The sequence below is a fragment of the Catharus ustulatus genome, chromosome 12 (genome assembly GCF_009819885.2).
Source record: "Catharus ustulatus isolate bCatUst1 chromosome 12, bCatUst1.pri.v2, whole genome shotgun sequence".
NCBI lineage: Eukaryota > Metazoa > Chordata > Aves > Passeriformes > Turdidae > Catharus > Catharus ustulatus.
The window spans coordinates 1,269,904-1,296,709 of NC_046232.1; the positions used below are offsets into that span (position 1 = coordinate 1,269,904).

Sequence of the window (26,806 nt, forward strand, 5' to 3'; positions counted from 1 at the left end):
TGGAAACACCAAGTGGGAGCCCAGCAGAGCCTCTGTGTGTGGGACCACCAGGAGGGGCTGGGGGAAACCTCAGCCTCCAGACTGCTCCAGAGAAAAGCTCTCTCCTCCTTACTTCTAAATTTGCTACTCAACTAACTGGAAAGACTTTTACAGACAGCCTAATAAATGAAGTCAAACCTAGATTATATTAAATGACTGGTATATGAAGCTCCTGGAATATTTTGTTCTGTGACTGTGAAATATTTAGGAAATTACCCTCTTATGATTTTGACTGCATAGTGGTGGTAGTTCACTTACTTAAATCACAGTACTGCTACAGAAGGTCAATGCTGAGGTTGGCAGGCTGTAAAATTTCTGTTTTAGAAATCTATCTATTCTCCAAAATGGGGAACTGCTTGGCTTTTAAATTTTTTTAAAATTTTTCTTTTAAAGTTGCCTTTTTTCCTTCTTCCAGTATGCTGCTTTGGATATTTATCTGTGGGTGTGGATAGACAAAGGAACCACAAAGAGGGACACGGAAAACTCCGAACAACTGTTTGTCCTTTTTTGTTTTGAGCACTGAAAGGAGTGAAAACATACCTCTGTTTGCAATAAGAAATACAAATTTAGAGAGGGAAAAATTTTAAACTACAAACATTTCCAAACAAATGCACATTTGACTGCAAGAAGAACCTGAAGCTGCCTTGGAATCTGTCAGTTATTGGCTCAGTTGAAGTTGGTTCAAATACTAACTAGAGCTATCTGGCTTTACAGAAATTTGTTTTCATAGCTCGAGTCTAGTGTATCTATTTTTATTACACTGTACTTGCCAGGACTTCAAGCCTACTATTTGAAAACTTTCACTGTGAGACCAATTTTTTATTTTTAGTAGGACTCCCCAGATGATCAACAACGAAAGAAAAAATTGGAAGCTCTTAACATAATAAAAAATTAAACCATAACTGAATGAATAGAAAGTACTTCCCTCCTCATGAAAAGCAGCCTGTCTAGTGGAATTCACAACACAAGGAGCACCTTAAAATAATGACCATAAGCAAATCGTTCGGCTTTGCCTGGTAGTAAAAGAAAAATTACTTCCTTTCACTAAAAAACCTTCCCAGGATTTTTCAAGTACCTGAGTGAGGAAAGCTTCAGTTTTTCAAAATGCTTTTTTAAACAAAAAGGCCAAACCCAAATGCCTCTTCCTCAGTTAAAATCTTGTTAATGAGGAATATTAGAGATCAGGTTAAGCATGTCAATGACATTTAAGATTGTACCTCCAAAGCAAGTCACCCTAAAAGAAAGCTTTTATGGTATGAGAAGGGCAGGCACAGCATGGCTGTCTGACTGAACCCTAAAGCTGACCCTGAGAGCTGCAGAAGGCACCTTCAGCCTCACAGCACAAGCTGAAGGTTCCAGGCCCAGCTGGGGAGCACAGCCCAGCCAAAGGCTCCCTGGGCAGAAGCACTGCAGGCTGGCACTGCTGCAGGAAACCCCTGAGCTCATTATTCCTGCAGTGCCAGCCCTCCATGCAATAAACACTTCACTGCTGTGCCACAACAGAGGTTCCTGAGCTGCAGAGAACACAGCCTGGTTTGCTGGCACTGCTGGCAGCCAGCTTGGGCAGCACAGGGGCCCAAAACACAGGTTCCAAAATGACCATTCTGCAGTGCTGCCAACAGGCAGCTCCAGATCCTGAGTGGCATTTGGTCACACAGGGCAGGGAGGCTGCAGCATCCTCCCTCCAGCTGTGGCTAATGCCACAGAAACATCACTATAGAATTACATAATACTGTGACAGCATTGTCAGCTTTAAGATATTACAGTGTTCCAGTTCCAGACAATCACTGTGAGGATGTTATTGAGCAGCTTTCCTCTAAACCCTTTCCTGACTAACACTTCCTCCTGCTCAACAGCTTAAACTGAGGGCACTGAGCTCCTCACCCTGAACTCCCATCCCAAAAGTTGAGCACAAAGGTGATACAAGCAGACAGAGAACACAGGGAGCACCTTCACAAAATGCAGCACTCAACTGAATCATACCCAAAATGTGGGAACTGTGGTGCAGCACCTACACATTCAGAGTCAGCTGCAAAAATATATTCATATTCCTGTTCAAAGAGCCAGTGCCAAGCCCTGCTCTGCCCAATACACCCTGAGATGTTACATATAAGCTGAGAAAACCAGGAGATTTTTAAGACCAATATATTTGAAATATTTTTTGTGTCTGTGTTACTTTATAAGCCAGTAGGGGAGGTCACAGAGTTCAGTGGCAAAAGTGGACAACAACCAAGGAAGCTCAAGAGGAATTTCTACTGTTTCTTACACAGGGCGTTTAGTTTATGACTGAAAAGATTTGCGGGGAAGAATGGCTTAAACCTGAGCACTGGCAAGCAGGGAGACAGCTACACTGGCACCCAAGGACAGGTCTCCATGGGAGAGCTCAGCTGGCTTTGAAAAGGTTTACCTTGGCTACCACAAACATCTGATCAAGCTGATGTGAAGCTAACTTAAATTAAAAATACCAGCTTCTAAGTAGACTTTGGCAGGGAGCAAGGCCAGTCCCAATCAATGCAATGGCAGCACAAGAACTCCAAATGCAGTTTGCTTATGGACACCCAACACGAATGTCTTTGTCTTAGCACACAACTTCAGCTTCTCTTTTGCAGACACAGGAATCCCAAGTGCTGAGGAGATGAGTTTCCTGGAGGGCTCCATGACTAAATGTGCCCCTGATAACTTGTGATCCCCCTTCCATTTGCCTTACCTGGTTATCTGGGTTGTTTACAGTGAAGAACCCCACACAAACGATGACCTCGTGCAGCAATCCCTCGCAGGTATGCTGGGAGCAGTACCCCAGCAGAGAGCTGATAATGTGCCTGAAGGCCAGGGACAGTCCTTCTGCTCCCACAATTGACTGAAAAACAGCAAGAAATACGCATTACATACACTCCAGCAGTGAGTTCCAGAACTTGTGTGAGCTGTGTGCACACCAACTGCACCTCCTGGGGTTTGTCTGCCAAGTGCAGACCATGTTCTTTGCTGTGGAAGGCAGAACCAGATCTTTTTTTCCAACTGGAATATAACATCAAAAGCCACAGAAGCAAGAATAAATTCAAGTTTCCAGCAAAAGCTGGATTCTGCTTATTTGACATTCAGTGTAGCATTAGGTTGACCATTCCATTTGACATACATTACATGCTCCAGGAAAATGTAGTAATATCTTTTAGAAATAAGCAAAAGAAACCAAACCATCTTCATTTCTGCATTTCTCATTAATAACTCGTGCTCTGAATGGAATACAATGATTAATAACAAATAATGGCTTTTCAAACATTACAAAAAGTTAGAAACATCCAAAAGGAGAGAACACTCAGCTGCAAAGTTTCTTGGGATGTTCTCTAAAAGTAGGCAAATTGCTGTAACGTGGAGATTCAGAATTAGATTTTATCTGTGCAGCCTACAGCCTCTATTTAATAAACATGTCAAGCAGACAGAGCGACACAGGGTCAAAGGGGAAAACTAAAGCACAAGGAACGAGCATGACAGTCTCCTAACTCTAATGAAACAGCAATGCAGGCCTGAGAAAACCTCTTTAATTTCAGTTTTCTTCATTTTCTGCCTTGCAGCCTGTGGTAAATACATATCCATAAATCGCAGGCTGTGGCGTAGTTTAGTCTCACTGAATTCCAAATACACCCAGCAAAAGCAGGATCCTTGACAATGAAAGCAGGCTCAGCTGTGGATGCTTTCGATCTTGAACTTCAAGCATTCTGGTAAGGCAGTGTATTTTCAAAATTTAATGCCCAGCACAGGCACCATTTACTGCTTTGTGTCATGTAAATGCACGTTCTCAGGTCTGTCCTTATTTAATTAGTGCTGTCCATGCATGCTGTGACCCAGCACTCTGGGTTTAACCTCCCCTGATAACAATAGGTCAAAGGGCACCTGAGTTTGTGTATAAAAGTTAAACTAATTTTTCAAGGAAACTATGCTTCCTTTTTAGCCAGAATTAATATCAGCTCAGGACCCTGTGCTGTTTCTCACTACCATCTTTCAATTGTTTAGACTGTCAAATTAAATGAAATATACACCCATGAGCCATCTGTGCTAATACAAACTCGAGAATACCAGACCTCTTCTGCTAATCAGAACCCCCTATCCCACAGTCCTACTAATCTGTGATAGAACTATTCCTCAGAGATAATGATCACACAGCACATAAAGGAGGCTTTTCCCTCTGCTGCCTGCCAGCCTGCCAGGACCCACAGGGTCAGTGTCCAGCACTGCCTCAGGTGGATGTCATTTTGGACATTACAGAAACAAATCCCACTAATGCAGGGAAGGGAGAGCTGCTGAAGCCACCCCAGCTGCCTGTCCATCACAAACAGCACCATGCCCACAGCCCAGCTGGGTTACCTCCTGAGCAGAGCCCTGTGGCCATGAGCTGAGGGAGGCAATTCCCACTGCAACAGCTCCTGACTTGCAGCAGTTCAGCTAGAACAGACTAACACAGACCATGGGATTTGGAAGTTAATTATAACTGCTGAGATATAATGGCATTGGCAGAGGGATAAATACAGACAGGGTAAGCAGATGTGTTTTAAAAATGAACAGTGGTTTCTTGGGATATCAGAGAGCAGGCAGTGGGATTTGCTCCAGCCCCCCACAGACTCTACCTGTTCCAGTTCAGACCTGACTCTGGCACACTCTGTAACACCTACAGCAGCACCTGAACAGCCAGCCTCAAAGCAAGAGGTGCTGAAGGAGTGCAGCAGGGAACTACCTTGATTTACAGAAAGAATTGGGGGTCAGTGGTGTGTGCAGTGGAACTCCAGTGGTGTGTGCAAAGAAACTCCAGTGGTGTGTGTTTTACTCCAGTGGTGTGTGCAGTGGAACTCCAGTGGTGTGTGTTTTACTCCAGTGGTGTGTGCAGTGGAACTCCAGTGGTGTGTGTTTTACTCCAGTGGTGTGTACAGTGGAACTCCCATCAATACCCTGTCTGTCCCTGGAAGGAACCCTGTCTGGGCCGGCTGCTGCACATGAACACTGCTGCACACAGAGGTCCTGCTGCTGCTGTTACAGATTTACCAAATGTCCTGAAAACCCAGGGCAGGAGCCACACCAAAATCTTCACTTGGGAAAAGCTCTTGCTGAGTTTAATGCATTTCAGATGGAGAGTGTGGCACAACATAAACAAATTACACATGAAATGAAAAAGAAACCTTTCTGTTGAATTGTGTAAGACTGATGCTGCTAAATGTGTTTTCAAAGCAATGCTTTCTGACAGATGTTTTATATTAACAATACAACTTCACCAACTTACCTGAGAAATAATCCAGTATTTGTATTGCAAAATCATTCATTTACACTTGAGCTCTGTTCACAGACAAAGGCAAGCAGTCCTTCTCAGGACTCAAAATGCAGCATTTTTTAGTTTTTAATTTAATGAAAATTATGAAAACATATTTTCCAATTTTTGGTCAACAAAATTTTACTTGCTAAAGAAATGATATCAAGCAATTATCAGATTCAGCTGGACAATCTTAAAGCAAATGGCCACTGAAAGCCCTGGAAAATATAACACATGGTTATAATAAAAACAAATCCTTTCACAAAAGAAAAACTGTTATTTTGTCCTCTTGACTAAGATTTTTCTTTTTACACTTTTGAGACCTGATAAATATTAAAGGTACTATGCTAGAAACAAGTGAAAAAGAAGTTAGAAGACATCATGGATTGGATTCAGCATTTAATGCATTCTAAATTTTCACTTTTTGGTTCAATTCATCAGACACAGCTATATGGTAGACATAACAACAGTTACAAATGTTATGCATGAAATCTAACATTTAAAAATTCCTTCAATAACTAAGATCTTAAACTTAGTCCAAAGATATAATCAACAACTAGCATTTCCCCACGAAGAGAAGTTTTAAAACATGTTACCTGGAAGGCAGGCAGGTCAAGAACAGCAAAACTATTGAAGAAACATAAACTCTGGATGGCAACCTGGACTGTGCTGGCAGCGTAGCTGTCCTTGGGGCTGGTGTTTGGGTCTGAGATGGAGCCATGGAAAAGGACACAGTACAGCATGTGCAGGACCCCCACCAGATCCGTGGCCTGCAGAGCTGCTGTGAGTCCTGTGGGGTCCTGACGCGCTGTGTCAAAAACATTCCAGGACCTGCAAGGGAACAGCAGGCGGTGAGAGCGAGCAGAGCAGTGGGAGCCAAGTGTCAGAGAAACTGCACAGGGAACCAGGCAAAACCTGATGCCTCAAGTGCCAGGAAACCACAGCACTTCCAGAAAATACTTCAATAATTAGGGCACTGCCTGATGCTCTTTACTCACAGTGCAGCTGGATGGTTCAGGACCTTGCTGCACATCCTGTGCCTGTGCTGCCGGGCAGTCTGGGGGCACTGTGGGAGCATGCAGGGGCTCCATGCCAGCCCTGCCTCGGGTCAGCAGCCTGCTATCCTCACCTCTGCTGCTTGCAAGAGCAGCCAGCAGCACTGGGAGAACTCCCCGGAGCCTCTCCTGCCACAGTGTCAGGCTGCAGGCACTGAACAAACTGCCTAACCTAAGTACAGAGTTACTGGGAACAGATGATCTTAATCAAGAGGTGCTGCAGGAATTTAAGAATGAAATGGTGGAGCAGTAGGAAAACACACTGCTGCTTCCTTCACTCAGATGCTGTCATGGGAGACTGCAGCAGGGCAGCAAAGCACAGGTCAGTACAAACCAGCACAGTTCAGGCACACAGGGACTGTGTTTCTCTGCCATCTTTTGGGGATGCACATCAAATAATGGGGAAGGTTTTTAGTTATCTAGGATATCAGCACAGACAGGCAAATAACTCAGGACTGCTCTTTCCATTCTCACATCCAGACTTTCAAAAACACTTAACATAATCCTCATGATTTTTAGTACTCGTGTTTTTTCACATTATTAATAATCTGGAGGATGAAGCAGGACAACTGCTAAGGAAGACTCACAATATCACTACCCTGCAGGCTAAATAATGTGTGGAAGATAGGCAAACACAAAGTGAAGCCCCAAAATAATTCAGCAAGTTTTATATTCTCTCAGCTCTTATTCAAACCTGTAACATAAATTACCTGAATTCCATTTTGGAAACACATTTGGTCAATACTGGTAATCAAAGGAAACACTAAAATAATAAAACACAGCAAACAGTAACAATGAAAATATGCTACATCAAGGTCTGGTTTTTACCTCATCTACTATGTTTCCATCTTTAAAAAAAAGAAAAAAAGAAAAAAAGAAGGAAGCATCAATATCAAAAGAGACTACAAAAAATTGAGTGTATCTATTATTCCTTTTTATAATTAAAGGAAAATATGACAGATTATAAGAGAAAACATTATAAAAGGACAATTTAAATGAGGGTATTTCCCCCTTCTATAACTACTAAAAGCAAAGGAAATGGAAGTGAAAGCCAGAACCATTTTCTAAGATAATGAGTAAGTCTGAAGAGCTCAGTTTAAGGCAGCAAAGAGCAGACATGAGAGGGCTCAGGCCATTCCTGTGGAGCAGCAGCAGCAGTAAGAAGCTCTCCCTTGACTAGAAGTGTTCTCAGTAATCTCTTCTGTATCTGCACCAGGAGCACCCTGCACCCCATACAAACACTGCTCCAGTGACATTTCCAACACAGCTTCTAGGCAGGCTCACTAACCCTGCTTTTTACAATTACAGACAGACTTCTTCAACAGAGAAACTAAACCATGAGCTCAGCAAGGAGTATGTTCTGCCAACCATCACCTTGTTCTGCCATTTTCCCTCTTCCTAGTGAAGCAAATAAAGCAGCACCTTACCCAAACCAGTGTCTGTCCCTGAGAATTTCTGTTTGTTAACAGCACTCCATGGCTTCCTTGGAGGGAAAGGGAAAAAGGCAGAGCAGGACCAGGAACCTGCACTGCCCAGGTCCCAGAGCAGCCCTGAGCTGAGGTGAGTATGACAGAACAGGATTTGGGCTCTGCTGGCACCACCTGTTTGCACCTCTGTCCCCTCACATCTTTACCTTTACAAAGCAGTAGGTCAGATGATGGAAGGAATGATCCCATCTGAAATCAGCACTTTGGGTAACGTTTCTGAGTTAGTTCTATTTGCAGTCTGTGAATATCCAGTGCTACTGAAAAAGCTTTTCAGTGCTGTACCCTCTGCTGCTACCCCAGGATCAATGTCTCAGGCCTGCTCCAGTGATATCTGTGCTGCACAAAACCCACTCCAGACTGCACAAGGAGTCCACAGAAGCAGTTCTGACTCTGAAGAATCAGACTCTAGTAAAACACAGTAAGAACAAATGTAACACAGTTGTGTCTGTTTTCCTTAAGACCCTAAGACTTACTCCACAAAGAATAAAAAGTGGAACAAATACTGGAGTACTGTGTGTTTGGGTGTGGCTACGCTGCACAACAATTTATGGCAGGGCTTTGCTTTCCCTGTGCCTGGAATCCATGCCCCAAACCCCCATTTTGGAGCTATGAGGTGTCTGAGTGAGTGAGGATGGATTCAGCAGGGACACTTCCTGCCCCATCACCTGGCTGTGCCAGCTGTGCCTTTGGCAGAGCAGGGCTGCAGAGCTCAGAGCTCCCATGGCTGCAGGAGGAGGGAGAGCTGGCAGCTCTGGGACCACCCTGTGCACCACAGCCCTGCCTGGGATCCCTGCTATTCCTCACTCCAAAATGCCTCTGATGTCCAAGGATTTATTCTGCAGGGTGCAGTAGCCAAAATGTGCTAACCATCACTTAGTTACACTCAACTAACTAGAATGTTTATTGCCACAGGATCACATGAGAGCACAGCTCCTCCTGCCAACCAGCGTTTCCCAATTTCACTCTCAGCTTTTTCAGCTGCACAAAACAGAAAAGTACACTCACAGTCAAATGATAACCCCAAACTAATTACTGCATATGATACCTCACAGAATTTTTCTCTGACTCTGTGCAATCAGAAGATTGACCAATTTTACCAAAGGTTAAAGTTAGCTTGCTTTCAACTTTCACTCCATCATTATTTTTAAACAATTCCATATGAGAAAGCTTACATTGCTGGATGAAATCCTTTTACCATTTTGTGCTGCTCTGGAGCAGAGAATGAATCAAAATATACATTAAAAAGTCAATTGTAAAGTAACTCTAAATACAAGCATTAGTTTTTTCCCAGAAAATATGAAAAATTTTGAAGTTGTATTACAGAATAAAACTGTTAAGGAGAAATTAAAAATCTGTCTTCTAGATTTGATGGATTGAAGGAACTGCCAGAAAAAAATTATTTTGGATATTGCCTGTACTACAGCTAATGTGTATGTGAACAGACCACTGGCTCCTGTTGAGCTGAACTGTTGATTACATCACTTTAAGCTTAAATGTTTACAATAAAAAGGTAAAAGAAGTGATTTGTATTTGCTGTGGGCTTTAAAATAGAAAAAAAACTCTATGAAATGATGGAAAATAAAGCATGAACCTCTGCCCCTACTGCTCTGATTTTTGTCAAGGCTGCACAACACTGGGTTTCACACATTGAGCAGATTTTCAGTTCACCTCAGAACGTAAGCCCAATGAAAATTCAGTGCTGTTGGGACAGACTGAGGCAAAAACCCCTAAAAACCTTCACAGCGTAAGATGACAATGTCAGCCAGAAAATCAGACTTCACGTAACTAAAGTTAAGAGATCAAATTCCTATAGCTGCAATTCCTCTTAATTCTCCGATTTAAAGAAATTTTGTTTCTGAGCCTGTAACAGCTGCAAAAGTGAAATAGTCACTATGGACAAAACCCCTTCCATTAATCCCTGAAGGGAAGCAAGAGACACTGGATTTCTGACTGGCTGATATAGATGGGAAAACAAACAGGCTTTCAAACTTCAGCAGTCACAATAATTATGTGTTAACTATAAACACAGAAAAACAGACAAATATGTATATTATAGTCAAACAACCTGCAGTATCTTGAAAAAAAAAAAGGGTTTAATGAAATAATGAAATGCACAGAATTTTCATTATGGGCTGCCACTGTGATTTTCAGCTTTGCCATCAAGGGGTCTCAGGAATTGGTATATGCTCTGTGACTTACAAAAAGAGTTTAAGAATTAAAAAATGTGGATATATCCATCACAAGAAAGAAAGAAAGATACTAAACAGTGGTACTTCATTGACACTACTATTTATCAAAAACAGGAATTCAATACAACTTGATAAGAAACAGCATACTCTGCAGAACAAGTACAAAACTACAATTTCTCCAAGCTTCAATATGAGCAAACTGTTTATATCTGAAAATATATTGTTTTAAAAACTGGCTGAGCTAACAAGCAGACAAGCCTCTCTAAGGGTATACATTATAATGTTTGTGTATTTGAAATATATACTCCTGATTAAAAACATGGAGTGAAATGGACACATCACTTTCCAAGAGGCTTAGAATATAATCTGTAGGGGTTTTTTTTTATTATCAGGATTTAAAAACTATCATCAGTACTTTTTGCTCCTAAATTATTTTATTTAGAAAGAGATGTCAAAATAAAGAGGCAAAATAATGATAAAAGAAGAACAAAGAAGTATTTATTTAGCACCTGTCAGACCTTGCTACAATTCCCACTGTCCAGCAGGGATTGCAGCCAGCACAGAAGTGATGAAGTGAAACCCTCCAGTCATTCTGCTGTCCCTTGCAAGTGGAAGTGGTGAGAAGCAAAATCAAGGTTCAGACAGACTTGCATCTGATTCACCATCCAGCAGCCAAAACAGACATTATCTTAATTACTGTGATAAAACTGAGCCCAGCCCACTTCCGTGTGCATGTGTGACAGGACAGGCACTTTTCCCTGGCTCAGACCCTGCCTCTGCAGCTCTGCCCCTGCAGCCTGGAGCCCATAGCTTCATCAGGTGCTGACACACACTTATCTACCTCCACCCCCCATTGCTCAGAAATAGCAGCAAGTTTCATCACTGCACTGTTCTGACACTGCCTTTTCCTGGGGTAACCAGAATGCTTGAAGGCATTTCTTAAATTGAGAAAACAGCAGCATTTTTAAACAGCTGGTGCTCCCAAGGACTTTTGAGGGACTATTATTTGCAATATTCCCCTTATGCACAATGCAGTATCCTCCTTGTTTCTGTGTTACTGCTCTCCATTGCTCCTGGGGAGAACATCCTGTCTTTGTGATTGACTCTTCCACTGCAGTACTGAATTCCTATTTATGAATGAAAAAACTCACACTAACACAGAGTTAATGCAGAGTTCCTTGCATTAACTCTCTGTTAGTGTGAGTTTATTCAGTCATATTCATGGGCAAAAGTGAAACAAGGCATTAACTCCAGCCCTCCATACAGCAGCAACTAAATCTCTAGGACAGCAGCCTTAGGTCCAGAGAGAAACAGGGAAAAAGGGGCTGCAGGCTCCCTGAACACTGGGCAGTGCAGGAGGAGGCAGGAACATAAACAAAGCCTTTGCTGTGCTGCTGGAGGTCCTGCCATGCAGATCCTCACTCAGTTCCCTCCTGCTTCTGGGGAAGGCTGAGCTGAGGCAGCATGGCCATGCCCTCATGAATGCTCCTTGCATTCCAAGCCTGCTCATTGTTTTCTGTCCTGTGGGTACAAGCCAAGCACATTCCAGATGTGTAATCAGGACCTGAGGGCCCAAAATAGTTATTGTATCTCTCACATTTACAGTGATTCACTCTGGAAAGCTGTCACCTTAAACATTACTACTGGACATCTGCAATTCCACACAAATTTCAAGAGATCTATATGGCCACACAACCCATTGCTATTCCATAAAAAGTCTATTTAATATTTTATTTCAGGTTAATAAAAATCTCTGTGTTTTCAGATCTGGCTACTGTTACTACTAATGGTGAGCAGAAACCAGTTAAGTATTACCAGGGCCACAATTTTCAAGCCTAAGTATCAAATGTCAGGTTCATCTGCTCAGCAGAAAGAGCTCAACATTCAGACATGCTGCATTTTCTGGTTTCTCCCTACAAACAATAAGGGACAATGCCCTCATTGAGAGTTTTCAGCTCTCATACACATTTTTTTTTTAACTCATCAGGGAGGAAGGAGCTCTCACCTCCACTGTTAGCTATAGATGCAATACAGCATCATAAAAATGGGACTTCCAGCTGGAGGGCTCAAGTCAGCCTCAATGATTCTCACTGTGCAAGAGAAGAGGACAAAAACAAGCCTCAAACAGGGTAACAAGTTATTAAGGTTTTCAACAAGTGAACTTTTGTATGTATTCCACAGTGTTTGGAAAATATGCTATTCCATCCACAGCAAAATTTCAATTAAAAGAATCAATCAAGCATTTATTTGCCAGTATCAAAAATAATAATTTGAAAAGTAAGATCAATAGCAAAGTTTAATCTTTTTTAAAGACCTTGATCATTAATGGAAAGAAAATCCCTCTCTTATAATAGGGTATGTTTATAACATAGGTTCAGAATAGACTCCCTTATTTCAGTAACATTTTATGATTTTAAAATTGAAAACCCTCCAATTTATGTTTCTACATTAGTAAGACTTTACTGTATCTGACTCCATGATTTTGGATTTTTTTTCTGTAAGTCTACCACAGTAATAAAAGAAGTCTCTTCATTGATGTCTTAAAATTTTACCATCTACATTATCTCAACCACAGATCTCATTTAAAACATAATATTGATTTATATATGCATATATCTCCAATAATTTGAGGCTATTTTCTAATAATGATGATTGTTGTGTCACCTTGCCTGATGCAGAGGTAGGTGCAGAGAGGGACTGGACTGAGATCTCCCCATGCCTACAGAATTACTTCCATGAAGGAACTGTCCAAACACACACAGGGTATCAATGCAGAGCTTGGTTTAGAAATGCTCTGCTGAATTTGGAGTTTTATGAGATGTGCTTTTGAGGAAGGCAGGAAAGTCTGGACTGGCAGCTCTTTCCTACCTCAGAGCTTCAGAAAATGGCCCAGCATCCTTTGTACTCCCAGGACAGGATCTTTGAACTGTTTGAAACCCGAGTTTGAAACAAGAACTTCTGGCTCTCTGGAGATAGGCAGATCACTTGCAGTACGGTTCCCAACAGCCTGGTGGGACTGAAGGCACAGGACAAGGATCCCCCAGCTCAGCCAGGATTTCCCTGCTGTGCTGGGCTGCTTTGAGCCCTGAGCTGGTCCTGGTACCCCAGCCAACATTAACTGTCCTGTGTCAGCTTCCCAGTGTGCCATCAATGCTGTGTGCTGAGATCTGCACACAGCACAGAGAGCACTCTATGGAAGTGCTCTCATGAATTTAATATGGAATGACAACTTTTAATATGACAGGTAACAGCCTGAAAAAGTTCTACCAAAAACCAGATTAATTTTGCATCCCCATCCCCTGATTACCACCAAGAAGCATAAAGAAGTTTCCAACCTGGAACCATCTTATATAGCAGGATATATGAAAAGAACATTTCAAAACTTTTCATAACATTTTCAAAACATTTCAGAACATTTCATCTTTTCAGCAATGATGAAACCCTGCCATTAATTTGGCAGAACTTCTCATGCTACAGTGTCAGAGCACTTGAAACACATCCTGGGCTTCTCCAATCTCATAAAACCTCAGCCCTTGGCTGCTGAGAGGGGCTGGTGACTGGGATGGACAGAGGGCTCCAACAGGCAGGCTGCTCTGGTGCTCAAGCTTGGATCAGCTGAGCTGGAGAATGAGAAAAGCTGACTGGAAAGGCTGCACTGCCTCCACCACCATTCAGCAGGAATGAAAGAGGCATCTATGTTTCTCACAGAGGGGCTGCCTTTTGTACTGCAGATCAGGTATCACATATCATGTATTACTCCACTGTGACATATTTAAGAATTCAATAAATTTGAGCTCTGTCACCTTAATCTGTGTCTGGCAGTACCTTTTTCCATTTAAATCATCTCCAAAAGTGAGGACTTCTGTAACACGACAGAATTACACTCTGCATTCACTGCTTAAATGACAGTGGGCTCAGGTGATGAAAGACATGTGATTTAAACTGCCCTTCTAATCACTTACATCAAAGCTTTTGATCTGAAAGTGAAAGACAACAGTTTTGAAATCTCCAGGTTCATTCCTCTCATTTCTTTTCATGCTTGAATGAGCAATCTAACCTGGAAATCATGACCAAGCAGCACCTTTGGATAAAATCCAGAGCGTTGCTGTTTACGGAGGTGGTAGGATCAGCTACTTCTTGGTGTAACTATGAAGAAAAACACTCAACCCTCAAAATTATTCCGGTGCTACAAAGAGCAGATGTTCTTGATGGATGTACTTGTGCAGTGCTGTACTTGTGCAGTGCTGTACTATTTTGGGGATGCAAAGATCTCAAATATTTTAGTGAAGTGTGTGCCTGCTACAGAAATTGCAAATATTGTATTACCCACTCTGAGCTAGAACTATTATTCCACTAACAGAAGGGTGATTTCTTTATTATTTTGTTTAGTGAGTATTTGACTTCTGGCAGCGCTCAGCTGGAATTTAAAATGCCAAGTTGGCAGCTTTCAGCAAGGGAAATTTCAGTAAGTTGGGATGGTCTCTTTGGGCTCATATTTCTTGCAGTTCTTTTTCCATGTGTCTGTGTCCCTGGCTACCAGCAATAGCTCTTACCTACAGCTTTGTTTCTTATCCTATATTTTATTAGCTCTACTTTTTCAACCCTAGCATCGTTTTACCTTTCAGGAATGCATTGTGAAGTTCTGCCAGCCTTGATTTTCCCTGAAATGTGTAACAGCAATGGTGTGGTAGGTTCTAGTAAGTGCAGCCCAAAGCTCTGAAATTTTGACTCTCACAGAAGTGTCACTGCAGACCACAGAAGTCCAGATTTGCTGGCAGGCACATAGCTCATGTACACTTCCCACAACCTTGGTTAGGTTACAACAACAAGCATTTTGCATTAGAAATTTCTCTGACAAATCTAGTAAAAGCTTTCTTTATGGAAAATAGAATTCCCTTACTGGCAGTGGTATTTTAAAGAACAAGAACTAAATTAGGCTGCTCTAGAGACAAATCACAGAGACAAATCAATCAAGAGCTGATTCTAGCTGATAATAAAATACCCCTTGAAGTCCCTAAGACTGCACACTTTAATCAGTGACAGAAGTCTGTGGAATGATGAGTAGAGGAGGTAAGGTTTGCAGTTCTGGTAAATGACTTGCAAGGACTGATTTGTGAAGGTAACTCATCCCAGCTTGGGGGTGGGTGAGTGAGCAAAGGGAACCCTCAGCACTGCTGCTGTCCCTGTGTGCCCCACAGCTCTGGCTGGCAGCCTCAGCAGAGGCCACTGCCCACCCAGCACGTTTTGATCTGACCAGTGCACCCACCTTCCACTGACAGCAAAACACAGCTGGCAAATCCCATGCAGCAGGGCTGTGGCATTCTGCAGGAAACTTGCAATTTTGGGGTTCTCATCAACAGGGCCTTGAACAGACAGGAAGCAGCAGCACAGCTTGTCCACCAAGCCTATGTTCACCACGTAACTACAAACAGAGGGAAAAGTGTGTTACAAAAACCAGTTCCACAACAGTTCTGGTAACTGCAAAAAAGTAATTTCTGCCTCTCTGCTATTAAACCACTCAAAAAGGAGGTTGTGATTACTTAAATACTCTTTCTGAAAGGGTTCAGTAAAACAATTCCAATTCCAATAGCTTCAGATCTGGCTCTCTGTGACTATCAGTAGTTTTTGTTACTAGAGCAGTCAGCTGTAGGATAATTTGTATTATACTGGACGAGAAAGATGAGCGTAAATGTTTATTTTAACATACTGCTAGAAGGACAATGGAATTTTGCCATAGTTAGATGATTTATAATAATCTTGATAGCTCTGCCACAGCACAATTTCTTTTTAGTATGAAGAGGTAAACTCTGTAGAACACACTAATTCAAGCAGACAATGATATTGCCCAGACAATGTTTTATAGCAATGCATACATCATAGCAACCACTGTCCAATTGGTGGGCTTTGTTCCCCTCTTATAAGTAAATATCCAAGAGCTCAGGGACCAAGAGAATATTAACAACCTTCTACCATCAGTACAGAAGGATCAGGATCAAAAAACCTCTTCAGGACTCACATCCAATATACAGAGAACCATGTGGTGACTTTTTTTTGAACTGAAAACTCCTTTTTTTATATTAGGGTTGACCAGATCATCACTGCTGATCCTTAGATCACAACTGCTGAAGTTCCTTCTTTGAATTTCTAATAGCTTGGAAACACATGTCAAAAAAATCTGCTCTTCACCCTTGTACCAAGATCTCTCTTGTCCCCCAGCAGGTTCTCTCATACTTGGATCATTATCAACTCCACTTAAATCATGCAGAGATGTATTTTTTCCATGTTACTTTGCTGATATCACCTCACTTCACCTACTTTCCTTTTCTACCACAGTCATCCAGCTTCTCAGACTTCAGCCCATCTCAGCCACCATATTCTGCTGACTTAGATGAGATCAATGCTCTTTGTGAACACCAAGGTCCCACTGTAATCACCTCCCTTTCTTCCCCCTCTAATTTACTTTGTGTTTTCCTCCACTTTTATGAAGTGGGAGAAACCTCTTGTCAAAATCAGAACTAGTGTTTTAACCTGTGCTTAAAAGATTAAAAGACATGGGGGGAAACAATTGCCTTCAGACACCAACAGATGATCCACTGTTCCCACCCTGACTGTCTCCACCAACCCTCCTGCTTTTGAGGTCACTGTCCCAAGCCCACTTGACAGAGATGACTTTTAGAAGAGGGGAATACCACTGCCTTTAAGTTTACACCACGACTACACCACCTGAACTTGACTCCATAGGGAACATTATTAAATAATATTGATTCTAGCAAATAAAGGCTAAGGATTAGATAATGCTTCTCACAAAAGCACAACTGTTTATTGAAAATAACTATTCCGTCACAGCATGTCCACAGTCTGATTTTGAAAGAATGGGAGTTTTGACACTAGGGAAGAAAACCTCATCCTTTTCAGACACTGTTGCTGCTCACAGACAGATTTCACGGTTAGAAGTGAAACCCTCTGCCAATGTCCACCCCATTGACACAAAGCTTCTGGTAGAAGGGAAGCAATTAGGAATAAAAATACACTGGATGTAAAGCAAGAAGTCAAACTGGAGCATGGAAGAATTTTAAAGCTGCTGAAGTACAGCAGTTAATAACACTTAAAGATGCACAAAGGTTATTAATTGCACACTCACTGTGCAGGTAAATTTGTCTGTTCTATTTAGCAACATGAAAGGTTATTAGCATTAAGTTTCTTGCAGATTTTGATCTAAGCAATCCACCTGATTATCACACAGGTGATAAACAATTCTGCTTTTATTAGTGGAATGATTCCAGGAACATAGCTGGGTCTTAGATACATCACAGTCACAGAGAAATGCTGAGTGCTGGAAACAGCTCTGAGAAATAGGAGGCGAGAGGAAGAACTAAATAAAATGGAGCTAATACTGATAGATGGTGGCTCACAAAAAGGCACAACCTTCCTCCTCAACATTCTCTCTCCCAGCAGCATCTCTGCAGCATGACACCTGCAAGCTGTGCCCACTGTGCCCCTCCTTTGCACCCAGAGCTGGGCACAGAGCAGCTGCTCCTCTGGCAGGGAGGAAATGGATGAGAGCTTTCAGTCTGCTGGGACCATTCTTCGCTGGCACCCGGAGACACCACAAGATGCATGGAGCACTCCCTTCCTCCAGGAATGGAGCACACACACAAGTGGAATGTCAAAGCTCTCTAATCTATTGCCGCCATCTCTTTCCACAGGAGCACAGCTGAAATAACCTGGCCACCCTTTGGATACCCAGACAGCACACAGATAATTCATGTTTAGGCATCAGGTGTAGTAGTCCCAAATAGGAAAAAAAAAAAGTCAGTGTTCCTCTTTCTTCCCCCATCTTTCCAAAACTCTCACTTAATCAACTCCCCGTGACATATGATACAATTGCCTAGAGGTGAAAGATTCTCATTAATGGCAGAATTTGTCTGTTTTTGACTGCTTTAAAATGCCCTCTCTCTTTTTTTCCTAACTGCACCATTACCTTGTCATCATGCCTTTCATTCCCCATTTATAACCAGATCCCCCAAAGTGCCTCAGGTGAGGGAGCTGCTGGATTGTCCTGTCCCTCCTTATCTCGAGGGTTTGCCTGTGCTGGGCCCAGACAGTGTCAGATGTCTGCTCAGTAGCACAGACCTCCCACCCTCCCATTCATAAATGGGCAGAATACAACATCCTGAAATTTCACACTCCATCAAAACCTGTTTGGGGAGAAGGGGAGTTACATGAGAACACCAAAGTTTTAGAGGTCACTGGTATCTATGACAACTACTTGTTTTGCTTTCCTCCTCCAGATGTCCTCTTTGTCTCCATCAGCATCAAAACAGACTTTGAAACGTCTGAAGGCTCACTGTGACATGTTTTCAGCAGCATATAAAGAAGAATTTCATTTCTTCAGAGGGCTGAAGACACACTGGTAACTATTTATATGATTGTATATGATTTCTATATTTATATGATAATTTATTGGTAACTATTGATATAGTTTACCAGTGAAACTATAGCAAGTCTAATATACTGTTGGATATATATTAGTTTTATATATTTTAAATATGTATCAACTATGTATGTACTAATACATTTAGGTCCAGCTATTAAAATGCAGCTACATGGTAAAATCAGATTCTAGGAATGACTGGGTGATTTTTATAAGAGGAAATGTGTTTTATGACAAGCTTATGTGAATGCATGTATGACATGAGACCACAGGCAATGGACACACACAGTTGGCACAGAGAACTGAGAGGAAAGTACATGGAAGCTGGCTCCTAGGTAATCAGGAGAGAAAAGTAATGGAAAGGACACAGAGGACAAGTCCAAAAGAAAAGAATCTTGTGTTTCTGTATTTCTTTGTCTGTAATTTTTGAGGACTATTTTTGATTGAGAATATAGTATTTCAATAGTCTTCCTGACTACCCACACAAACTACTCTCACTGCATTAAGGTTAAAGCACTTTGTTCCTCTCAAATCAGTGCAATTTGCTTTCTCTCTCATAAAGAATACTTAGAAAAGTTTCATTATCTCTTTTTAAACCTGATTAGGTCTTGGACTCTGCTGCTGAAGGCTTCCACTTTTGAGGATTTACTCTTCACTTCCTGTAATATCTTCAGTGCAGTAGAGTGGCTGTTGCCATCTGGGAAGCTGGAGATGAGACATCTGAAAATCACAGCAGCCACCCTCAGAAGTCCTGTTGTTAAACCTTCAAATACCTGCTTATTTACACTTCTGCCTGCAGTAGCATTATGGTCATCTGGAACACTAACCTAAGTAAAGAGAAAAACCACAAACAGCCAGGAATCAGTAAAAGCAACCAAGGTTTGCAGAGAAACATTTACAAATTTGCACAGGCCTACAGCAAAAGTAATAACAAAAAAACTAATAACATTCTAGCAGTGCTGATGGACAGGAAACCATTTCAGGTACAAGCTGGACCAGAATAAATCAAGTCACAAGAATGTAGCATCTGAGAACCAAGGAAGCCTGACAGCAGCAGAGTATGTCATTAGTATAACTGTGTTCTTATGCATAAAACATCACCAGTGACCACTGCCCTTGTCCATCATGTCAGAAGCACAACACCCAGTTCTCTCTGAGCAGACCTCAGAGGAATCTCATTTTTCTACATCATTTAACTGGAGACCACTCCTAAAAAGGTGAGGTTGAGCTGTATGTAACACATGTAAATCTGAAGACAAATCTATATGCAAGATACAGATCTGGAAGGAAATCCTCCTGGAGAGATTAAATTTTAAAAAATTCATTTAATGTTTCCATTTGTGCAGTCCAAGGTGATTTATCCAGCTGAAATGCTGCCCTATTCCAATCCAACAGTAAGTGGAGTGTGTGTGAAGGGCTGCAGTGCTCCAGACACTGGCAGCAGTCAGGGCTCCTGGAACATCCCCCTGGCTGATGCTGCTGGGCCAAACCCCACATCCCCCTGGAGCCTCTGCTCTGCCATGGCCTGGGGGCTCACACAGCAGCAGGGATCAATACTGGCTGGAAGGGCATTTTCCTTCCAGGTTAAACTCATTTACACTCAGTATCTGCAGGCAAGGCCAGAGAAGCATTGCTCCTCGTGTAGGTATCAGGAGGGATTTGGTAACACTTGGTGACAAAGAACAACATGCACATTTCTTCATTATTCATTAGCTCTGAGCCTTGTGCTGGTACTTAAAACTCATTGTAATGGTCTGTTCCTGGTGCTGAGCCAAGACAGCAAGTGAGAAGCCTTTAGCTGCTTATTCAAGTTCAATAGGAAAAACAATACTAGGTTGCTCCAGTAACATTTGTTGACTAAAATAATTCATGCCTAATGATACCAATTGCTCACTGAAACAGAAGGATGGAGCTTTGCAATGTGTAAGTCAACTTCAATGTGGTGTCTTTGTGCTCGGAACATTAAGGTTTCAAAATTGCCAGCAAATGCTACTTACTGCTTTCTTTCACCTTAGACAAAAAGCTATATGTGCTATTTCTTTAAAGATTTACAGTAATTTCATGACCATAAGGCACACCGGACTATAAGATGCACCCCTGGGAGTCGGTAAAATTCGCAACTTTGTAGATCAGATAAGGCGCACTGGACTATAAGGCGTACTCTTTTTTTGCAGCGAGGCTCCGCCCCCAGCTCACCCCGTGCGGTTACTGGCCGAGGCCCCGCCTCAACCCGGCAGCCATTGGCCCCCAGGCCCGCCTGTACCCAGCAGGGCTGGGGCATGCCCACCGCTGCTCTGTGCCGCCTCCACGGGGCCGGGCTATGCCTGCCGCCCCTCCGTGCCCCCTCCACGGGGGCGGGCTATGCCTGCCGCCCCTCCGTGCCCCCTCCACGGGGCCGAGGAGTGCCTGTGAGGGGGCCGCCTCGCCTGCACGGGGCCGGCGCATACCTGTGGAGGGGTCGTCCCACCTGCACAGGGCCGGAGTGTGCCCACCGCTGCTCCGCCCAGCCTCCACCTGGCAGCCGTGGCCCTGCTGGCTCCCCCCGTGGCTTGCAGCTCTCACTTCCAGGTTGGCAAATTTCTGAACTTTGCCCATCATATAAGGCGCACTGGACTATAAGGCGCACTTCCGGGCTCGGGGGAAAATTTTAGTTAAAAGGGTGCGCCTTATAGTCGTGAAATTACTGTAATAATATCTTGCAGTAGAGCCTTTGGGTTGCTGTAATGAAAGTACTATGAGTGGATAATGTCTGTTTTTGTCTTCCAGTTCAATGTACACAGGAGAAACATATATTCTAGGTATATAATCTTTAGCTATAAAAGCTTTTCATGCTTCAAAATAAAACTGCTCTTCCTAATTTGTAAAATAAATAGATCTGGCACTTACTAGAGTAATTTCCTGCAGAGCTTATTTTTTGTGTTCAATTATTTGGGAAAATGTGTGTGTGTTAATTAATATAAGGTGAGAACAAATACAGTTTTTTACACAGTGTTATATCAAATGAGATAGAAGGAAATACTACTTGACAGAAAATGGGTAAATTTGAACTTAATTCCTTGAAGATTTTCCTTTTACACAAACTCAAATGAGTGATAACACATCAGCTCTTTTACTGAAGAAGTAATTAATGGGATAGTGTGAAAGTGTGTTGAGATTTATGCTCAGAATGAATCAGTGTGCTTGCAGAAGCAAAATTAATTGGGTTGCTTGCTTGTTGATTATTGTATCAAGCAAGGGGGTAGGAAATCTTAAGATTTAATAGTGTCATTATGAAAGCTTTCAAGCTCTGGTTTCTTTGTGTTGATTACATAAGGAGTTAATGATATGCACAGAAATTGTGTGGAACATGGGCTTTGGATGGGTAAATGTAACAACATTCCATGTTCCTGAGGTTTAACACTTTATATGACACAAATCTACAGGTGTGATTACACGCTTTAAATGATTCGTTGAGTAATTGGTATAAAACTTTTTAAAATCACAATGGAAAATCAGAAAATATGTAACTACTGTCCAGATATCTGACCTAGCCAACATCTCAGTGCTACTTTAGCTTTTCTGATGGCTGACTTTGCTGGGCCTAATCAAGAATCCTCCTTTCTTTAAGTCAGTTCTTGGATTGAACACTCTGGTGAGTATTCTCAGCTCTGGCACAGTCTCCATCCAAGTGATAAGCATTCCTCAGAGAATCCCCCTGAGCAGGGGTTCCCATGCTTGTGCAGAGCTGCCATAAGCTCTTCAGCTCTGCCCAGCATCTTGGGCTTAATCCTGTAAGATGCTGCACAATATGGCCCCAATCCAGTAAAGCACTTAGGCACACATTTAATATAGCTGAAAAAAAAAAAAATGCTCCTCTCTTCTGACTCATGTCACCAAAATACCTCTGCAGATCAGAGCATGTTCTCCTGCTGTGCTAACAAAAACACTAAATAACTTCCAGTTAGCAACACAGAGCTCCAGCACTGACAACTCATTCATATTTTTATTTCATAAAAGGCACAGTCCTCCATAGCCATGAAGAGTTTTAAATGTAGAGTTGATAAACCCAAACATAAAGATTTCAGACCTTTGGAAGCACACATGGTTTCTGTTGATTTGGTCAATTATTTCAGATCATTCTCTCATAACCAACAGTGATTTGTGTTTTCTGCATGTGTAGCCATTGGGCTTGCCTCAAAAACATTCTGACAAATACAGTAATTTCATGACTATAAGGCGCACCCTTTAGACTAAATTTTTCCCCTGAATCTGGGAGTGCGCCTTATAGTCCGGTACACCTTATATAAGTTGTAAAATTTGCCAAATCAGAAGTGTGAGCTGCAATGGGGGGGCGGTGCCGCGGGAGCGCTGAGTCACGTGGGGGGGCATGAGCAGGCAGCCGCAGCCGGGAGGAGCCGTGCGGGGAGGGAGGGAGCTGCCGCCGGCCCTGGTCCTGGCAGAACAAGAAGCCGGGCGGCGCCACTCTGGGCGTGGGGGCAGGGGGAACGAGAAGCAGGGCGGTGCTGGCCCTGGCCCAGGTGCGGGGGTAACGAGAAGTGCGAGCCTGCAACAGCCCCGAGCAAAGGCCGCCTGGTGGTGGCATTGGAGCAGCGGCAGCGGGGCCCGGGCGGCCGGGGGAAAGCGGCGGCGGTGGTGGTGCAGCCCCTGCGGCCGACACCGCCGCAGAAAAGCGGTGAGAGGCGGGGAGAGGCATCGCGGCTGCCACTGCCACCGGCGCTGCCACAGAAAAGTGGCAAGAGGCAGTGAGAGGCATTGCGGAGGCCGCCGGCGCCGCTGCGGAAAAGTGGCAACAAGCAGCGCAGCCCCGGGGAAGCGGGGAGAAGCGGCGCAGCCGCCACTGCAGGAAAGCAGGAAGAAGCGCTGCTGCTGCCGGCCGGGTGGAAGCCTGGATGCAGCGCAGCCGCGCACTGGGAGCTGTAAGCCGTGCCAGCCGGCACCAGAGGCGGGCAGGAGTGCCGGGGCCCGCTGCACGGGGAGGGCACCTGGGGCTGCATTTAAAGGCTACACCGATCTTTGAAAAATGTTTGGAAATTGAGCACTTGCCAGTAATTCGTTACTTTGTTGGGCGCCACGCAGCTTCTCGCTGCAAAAAAAAAGTGCATCTTATAGTCTGGTGTGCCTTATGGTCGTGAAATTACTGTACAGTAATTTCATGACTATAACGTGCACCCTTTTGACTAAAATTTTGGTCTGAACCCAGAAGTGTGCCTTATAGTCCGGTGCACCTTATATATGGACAAAGTTCGGAAATTTGCCAACCCGGAAGTGTGAGACATGAGTAGAGCCACAAGGGGGGTGGAAGCGGGCGGCCGCAGGCAGACCCCGGCCAGCAGGAGCCGCGTGGGGAGGGAGGGAGCAGGCGGCCTCGAGCCGCGGGTGGCCCCGAACCGCCACGAGCTGTGGTGGCCCTGAGCCGCCCTGAACCACAGCAACCTCGAGGTGTCAGCCATGGCCACCCCGAACCGCAGCAGCCACGAGCCGCGGCTGCCCCTCGCCCCCCTCGCCAGCCAGGGGCGGGCGGGAGTGCCAGGGCCCGCGCACAGGGAGAGTGCTTGGAGCTGCGTTTAAAGGCTACACCAATCTGTGAAAAATGTTTGCAAATTGAGCACCTGCCAGTAAACTCCACGATCGTGGGATTCCATTACTAATTCGTTACTTTGTTGTGCGCAGCACGGATCTTCGCTGTAAAAAAAAAGTGCGCCTTATAGTCTGGTGCACCTTATATAATGTACAAAGTTACAAAATTTGCCGACTCCAGGAGGTGTGCCTCATAATCCGGTGCACCTTACGGTTGTGAAATTACTTTACGTGTCAGAAATCTCAGTAGGAAGTCAGACCTTCTATGTGGTAACTAGTGAACCAAAGAAATGGAAATGGCTCAGGAAATGCATGGGCTTAGGATGGTGTAGGTGAAGGTTTCAATTTTTAAATCTCTATTCCTAAACACTTCAGCATCTCATTAGCTCTTCTACTCCAGCCCTGTTCTCAGGATTTACTATTCCCCACATGGGCTTGTTATTAGGGACTGAAGAATTGTCAGTGTCACACAGCTGAACCCCATGGAGACAGAAGTAATTTCAAAATGGACTGGAAGAGCCCAGCAGCACAGATGTGCCTGGCATTGCACAGTTCCTGTCATCATCAGTGGAGCTGCCTTATTTGATGCAGCACAGAAGATTAAAAAAACTGACCACAAATGGTGAGGAAACTGCAATGGGATGTATATTGTCTTTCTGAAGAGTCCAAATTAAATGGCAGGCAGCACATTCCAAGCAAGAAGTGGAGGAGAAAAATTACTTTCCTGTGACTAGATAGCCAGATAAACTTAAACCCAGTAAAATTTCATAGGCACTTACCTAAAATATGACCAAATTTAAGCACTGTGTTTTGGAGAAGAAAAAAGTAACCAACAATTGGGTTTTGATCCCTACATTTGTTTGATGGCTACTTTACCTAATGTTCATTGCACATTCACTAATGATGTCTTAGAATTTTCAGATACTATGCATTTAAAGATTGCCTTAAAAAATAATCATGTGATGTGTCATGATATCACACAGACAGGTGTGGTTTAGGTGTATGGCTTCTCAGATACCTTTGGAGAAGTACATGACAGCTGTCACTTGACTGGAAATAAAACCCCCAAAATATCAAACATGCTGAGAGCTCCATTAATTACTCAGTTTTGTTAGTATGAAACCTTCCAAAACATACAACTAGAAAATTATTCTGCAGCTATCTTCTGGCTAGAGTAGACAAAGAAGAGCAGAGAGAGCAGTAAATAAACAAAGCTCCAAGTCCAGCACAAGGCCTGTATGAATGTAGGTGGGAAGGTTTGACCCATTAATCATGGAAATCAGGAGACAGCCCTGCTGTCCTCAGCAGCCACTGATTTAGGCATTACCTGAGCTAGGGAGGCTGAAGAAGCTAACAGGGCAAGTCAGGCTACAGAAGGGTTCCTAGCAGTCCCTTCAAGAAAGGTCGAAACAGGACACTTCAAACTGTTAACCTGGACAGGCTGGATGTCACACACACACAAAAACCCAAACCAAAACTAAATCCAATAAACTGTCTGGAAAAAAGGTTCATACTGGATGTATTCAAGATTATATTGAAATGCCTCTCAAAACAGTACTGTTGCTGTGTTCAGCAAATATTGGTGTACTTGTTTAATAATTTGTTAAAACCTTGAAAAGATACATTCTCATTTAGTACTCCTAGTTTTACTTTGGGCTTTATTTTCCAACAGTAAGTGGAAATACACATGACATGGGCAAAGGCTGCATCACACAGCTCATCCAACCAGGAAAAGTGGAAGCAGTTAAAAGTCTCTGGGGGTATATTTTAGTGTTTTGGTATTCAGAGCTACTCTCAGTTCATACATTTCTTTTTTGTAAAAAAAAAAAAGGAAAAATTCAAACTTGATCTGATTTATTATATTTTCAAGAGAGAAAAATCAGGGTTAGAAAAGCAGTAGTGTTTTTGGGTTTTGTACTCAAATATGCACTTCATGGAACTCTGAAGATATCCCAGTTTAAGGGCCAATTCTGCATGAAGAGAACATAAGAGACTTTCTGTACAGCAAAGAAAAGTCCACTGTGGATCATGGGAAACATTAAGCTTTAATTACAGTTGTGCTGCAATTCAAGGGTAGGATTTGGCAACAGCCTGAAAAGAGCTCTAAGTGCAGTAAATTTTCCTTCTGTAGCATCTCTGAGCTCTAGGTGGCCAGCTCTGCCCAAGAAATGGCCAGTGTGCTCCTTCAGGAAATGCCAGGTCCCTGTGCAGTGCTGCCCTGTGAGCAGAGCAGGGCTTTGGCAGCAGTGAGCTTTGGCACTGCTGAGGTGCTGCAGGATTTCCCAGCGCTGATTCCCCGGGGCAGCAGTGCCCAGCACACCTTTCACTGAACACTCAGCCAGGAGCTCTCCTCTTGGAGAGATCTGCACGCTGCTCACAGCACAGCACAGCTCAGCTCAGAGTTCTTTGTGTCACACAGCTCGGACTGTGCTCCTCAAGTGTTCATCTCAGTCCTGGGCCTTGTTGATTCCAACAGCACTGCTTAAATTATTAACAGTATGTACATAACTTTTCAATTAACAAACTGCTTGGCTCATGAAAATACATACACACGATTTATAAGTAAAAAACTAGGACTAAATATCTTATGATGAGCAGGGCACTATGAATTAAAAATGAGTTTTCAAATAAAATATTTAATGACATTTTAAATTAAATGAAACATTGGAAAATTAAAACTTTCATTGCTAAAGAGTCCTATTTAAGCACTTCAGCAAATCAGACTCTGGCAA

General features: G+C 43.1%; 1 protein-coding gene across 2 annotated transcripts in view; it reads right to left on the reverse strand.

Moving 5' to 3' along the window:
* Nucleotides 1–26,806, reverse strand: part of SCAPER (S-phase cyclin A associated protein in the ER) — a 140,084-nt gene that overhangs the window by 16,299 nt on the left and 96,979 nt on the right. For both annotated transcript variants that reach the window (XM_033070745.1, XM_033070746.1), the window contains exons 26-29: nucleotides 19,095–19,324; nucleotides 15,330–15,485; nucleotides 5,929–6,163; nucleotides 2,747–2,896 (exon numbers count right to left, since the gene is read on the reverse strand). In XM_033070745.1, coding sequence (XP_032926636.1) covers nucleotides 2,747–2,896; nucleotides 5,929–6,163; nucleotides 15,330–15,485; nucleotides 19,095–19,324 — 771 coding nt within the window. The remainder of the gene's footprint in view (nucleotides 1–2,746; nucleotides 2,897–5,928; nucleotides 6,164–15,329; nucleotides 15,486–19,094; nucleotides 19,325–26,806) is intronic.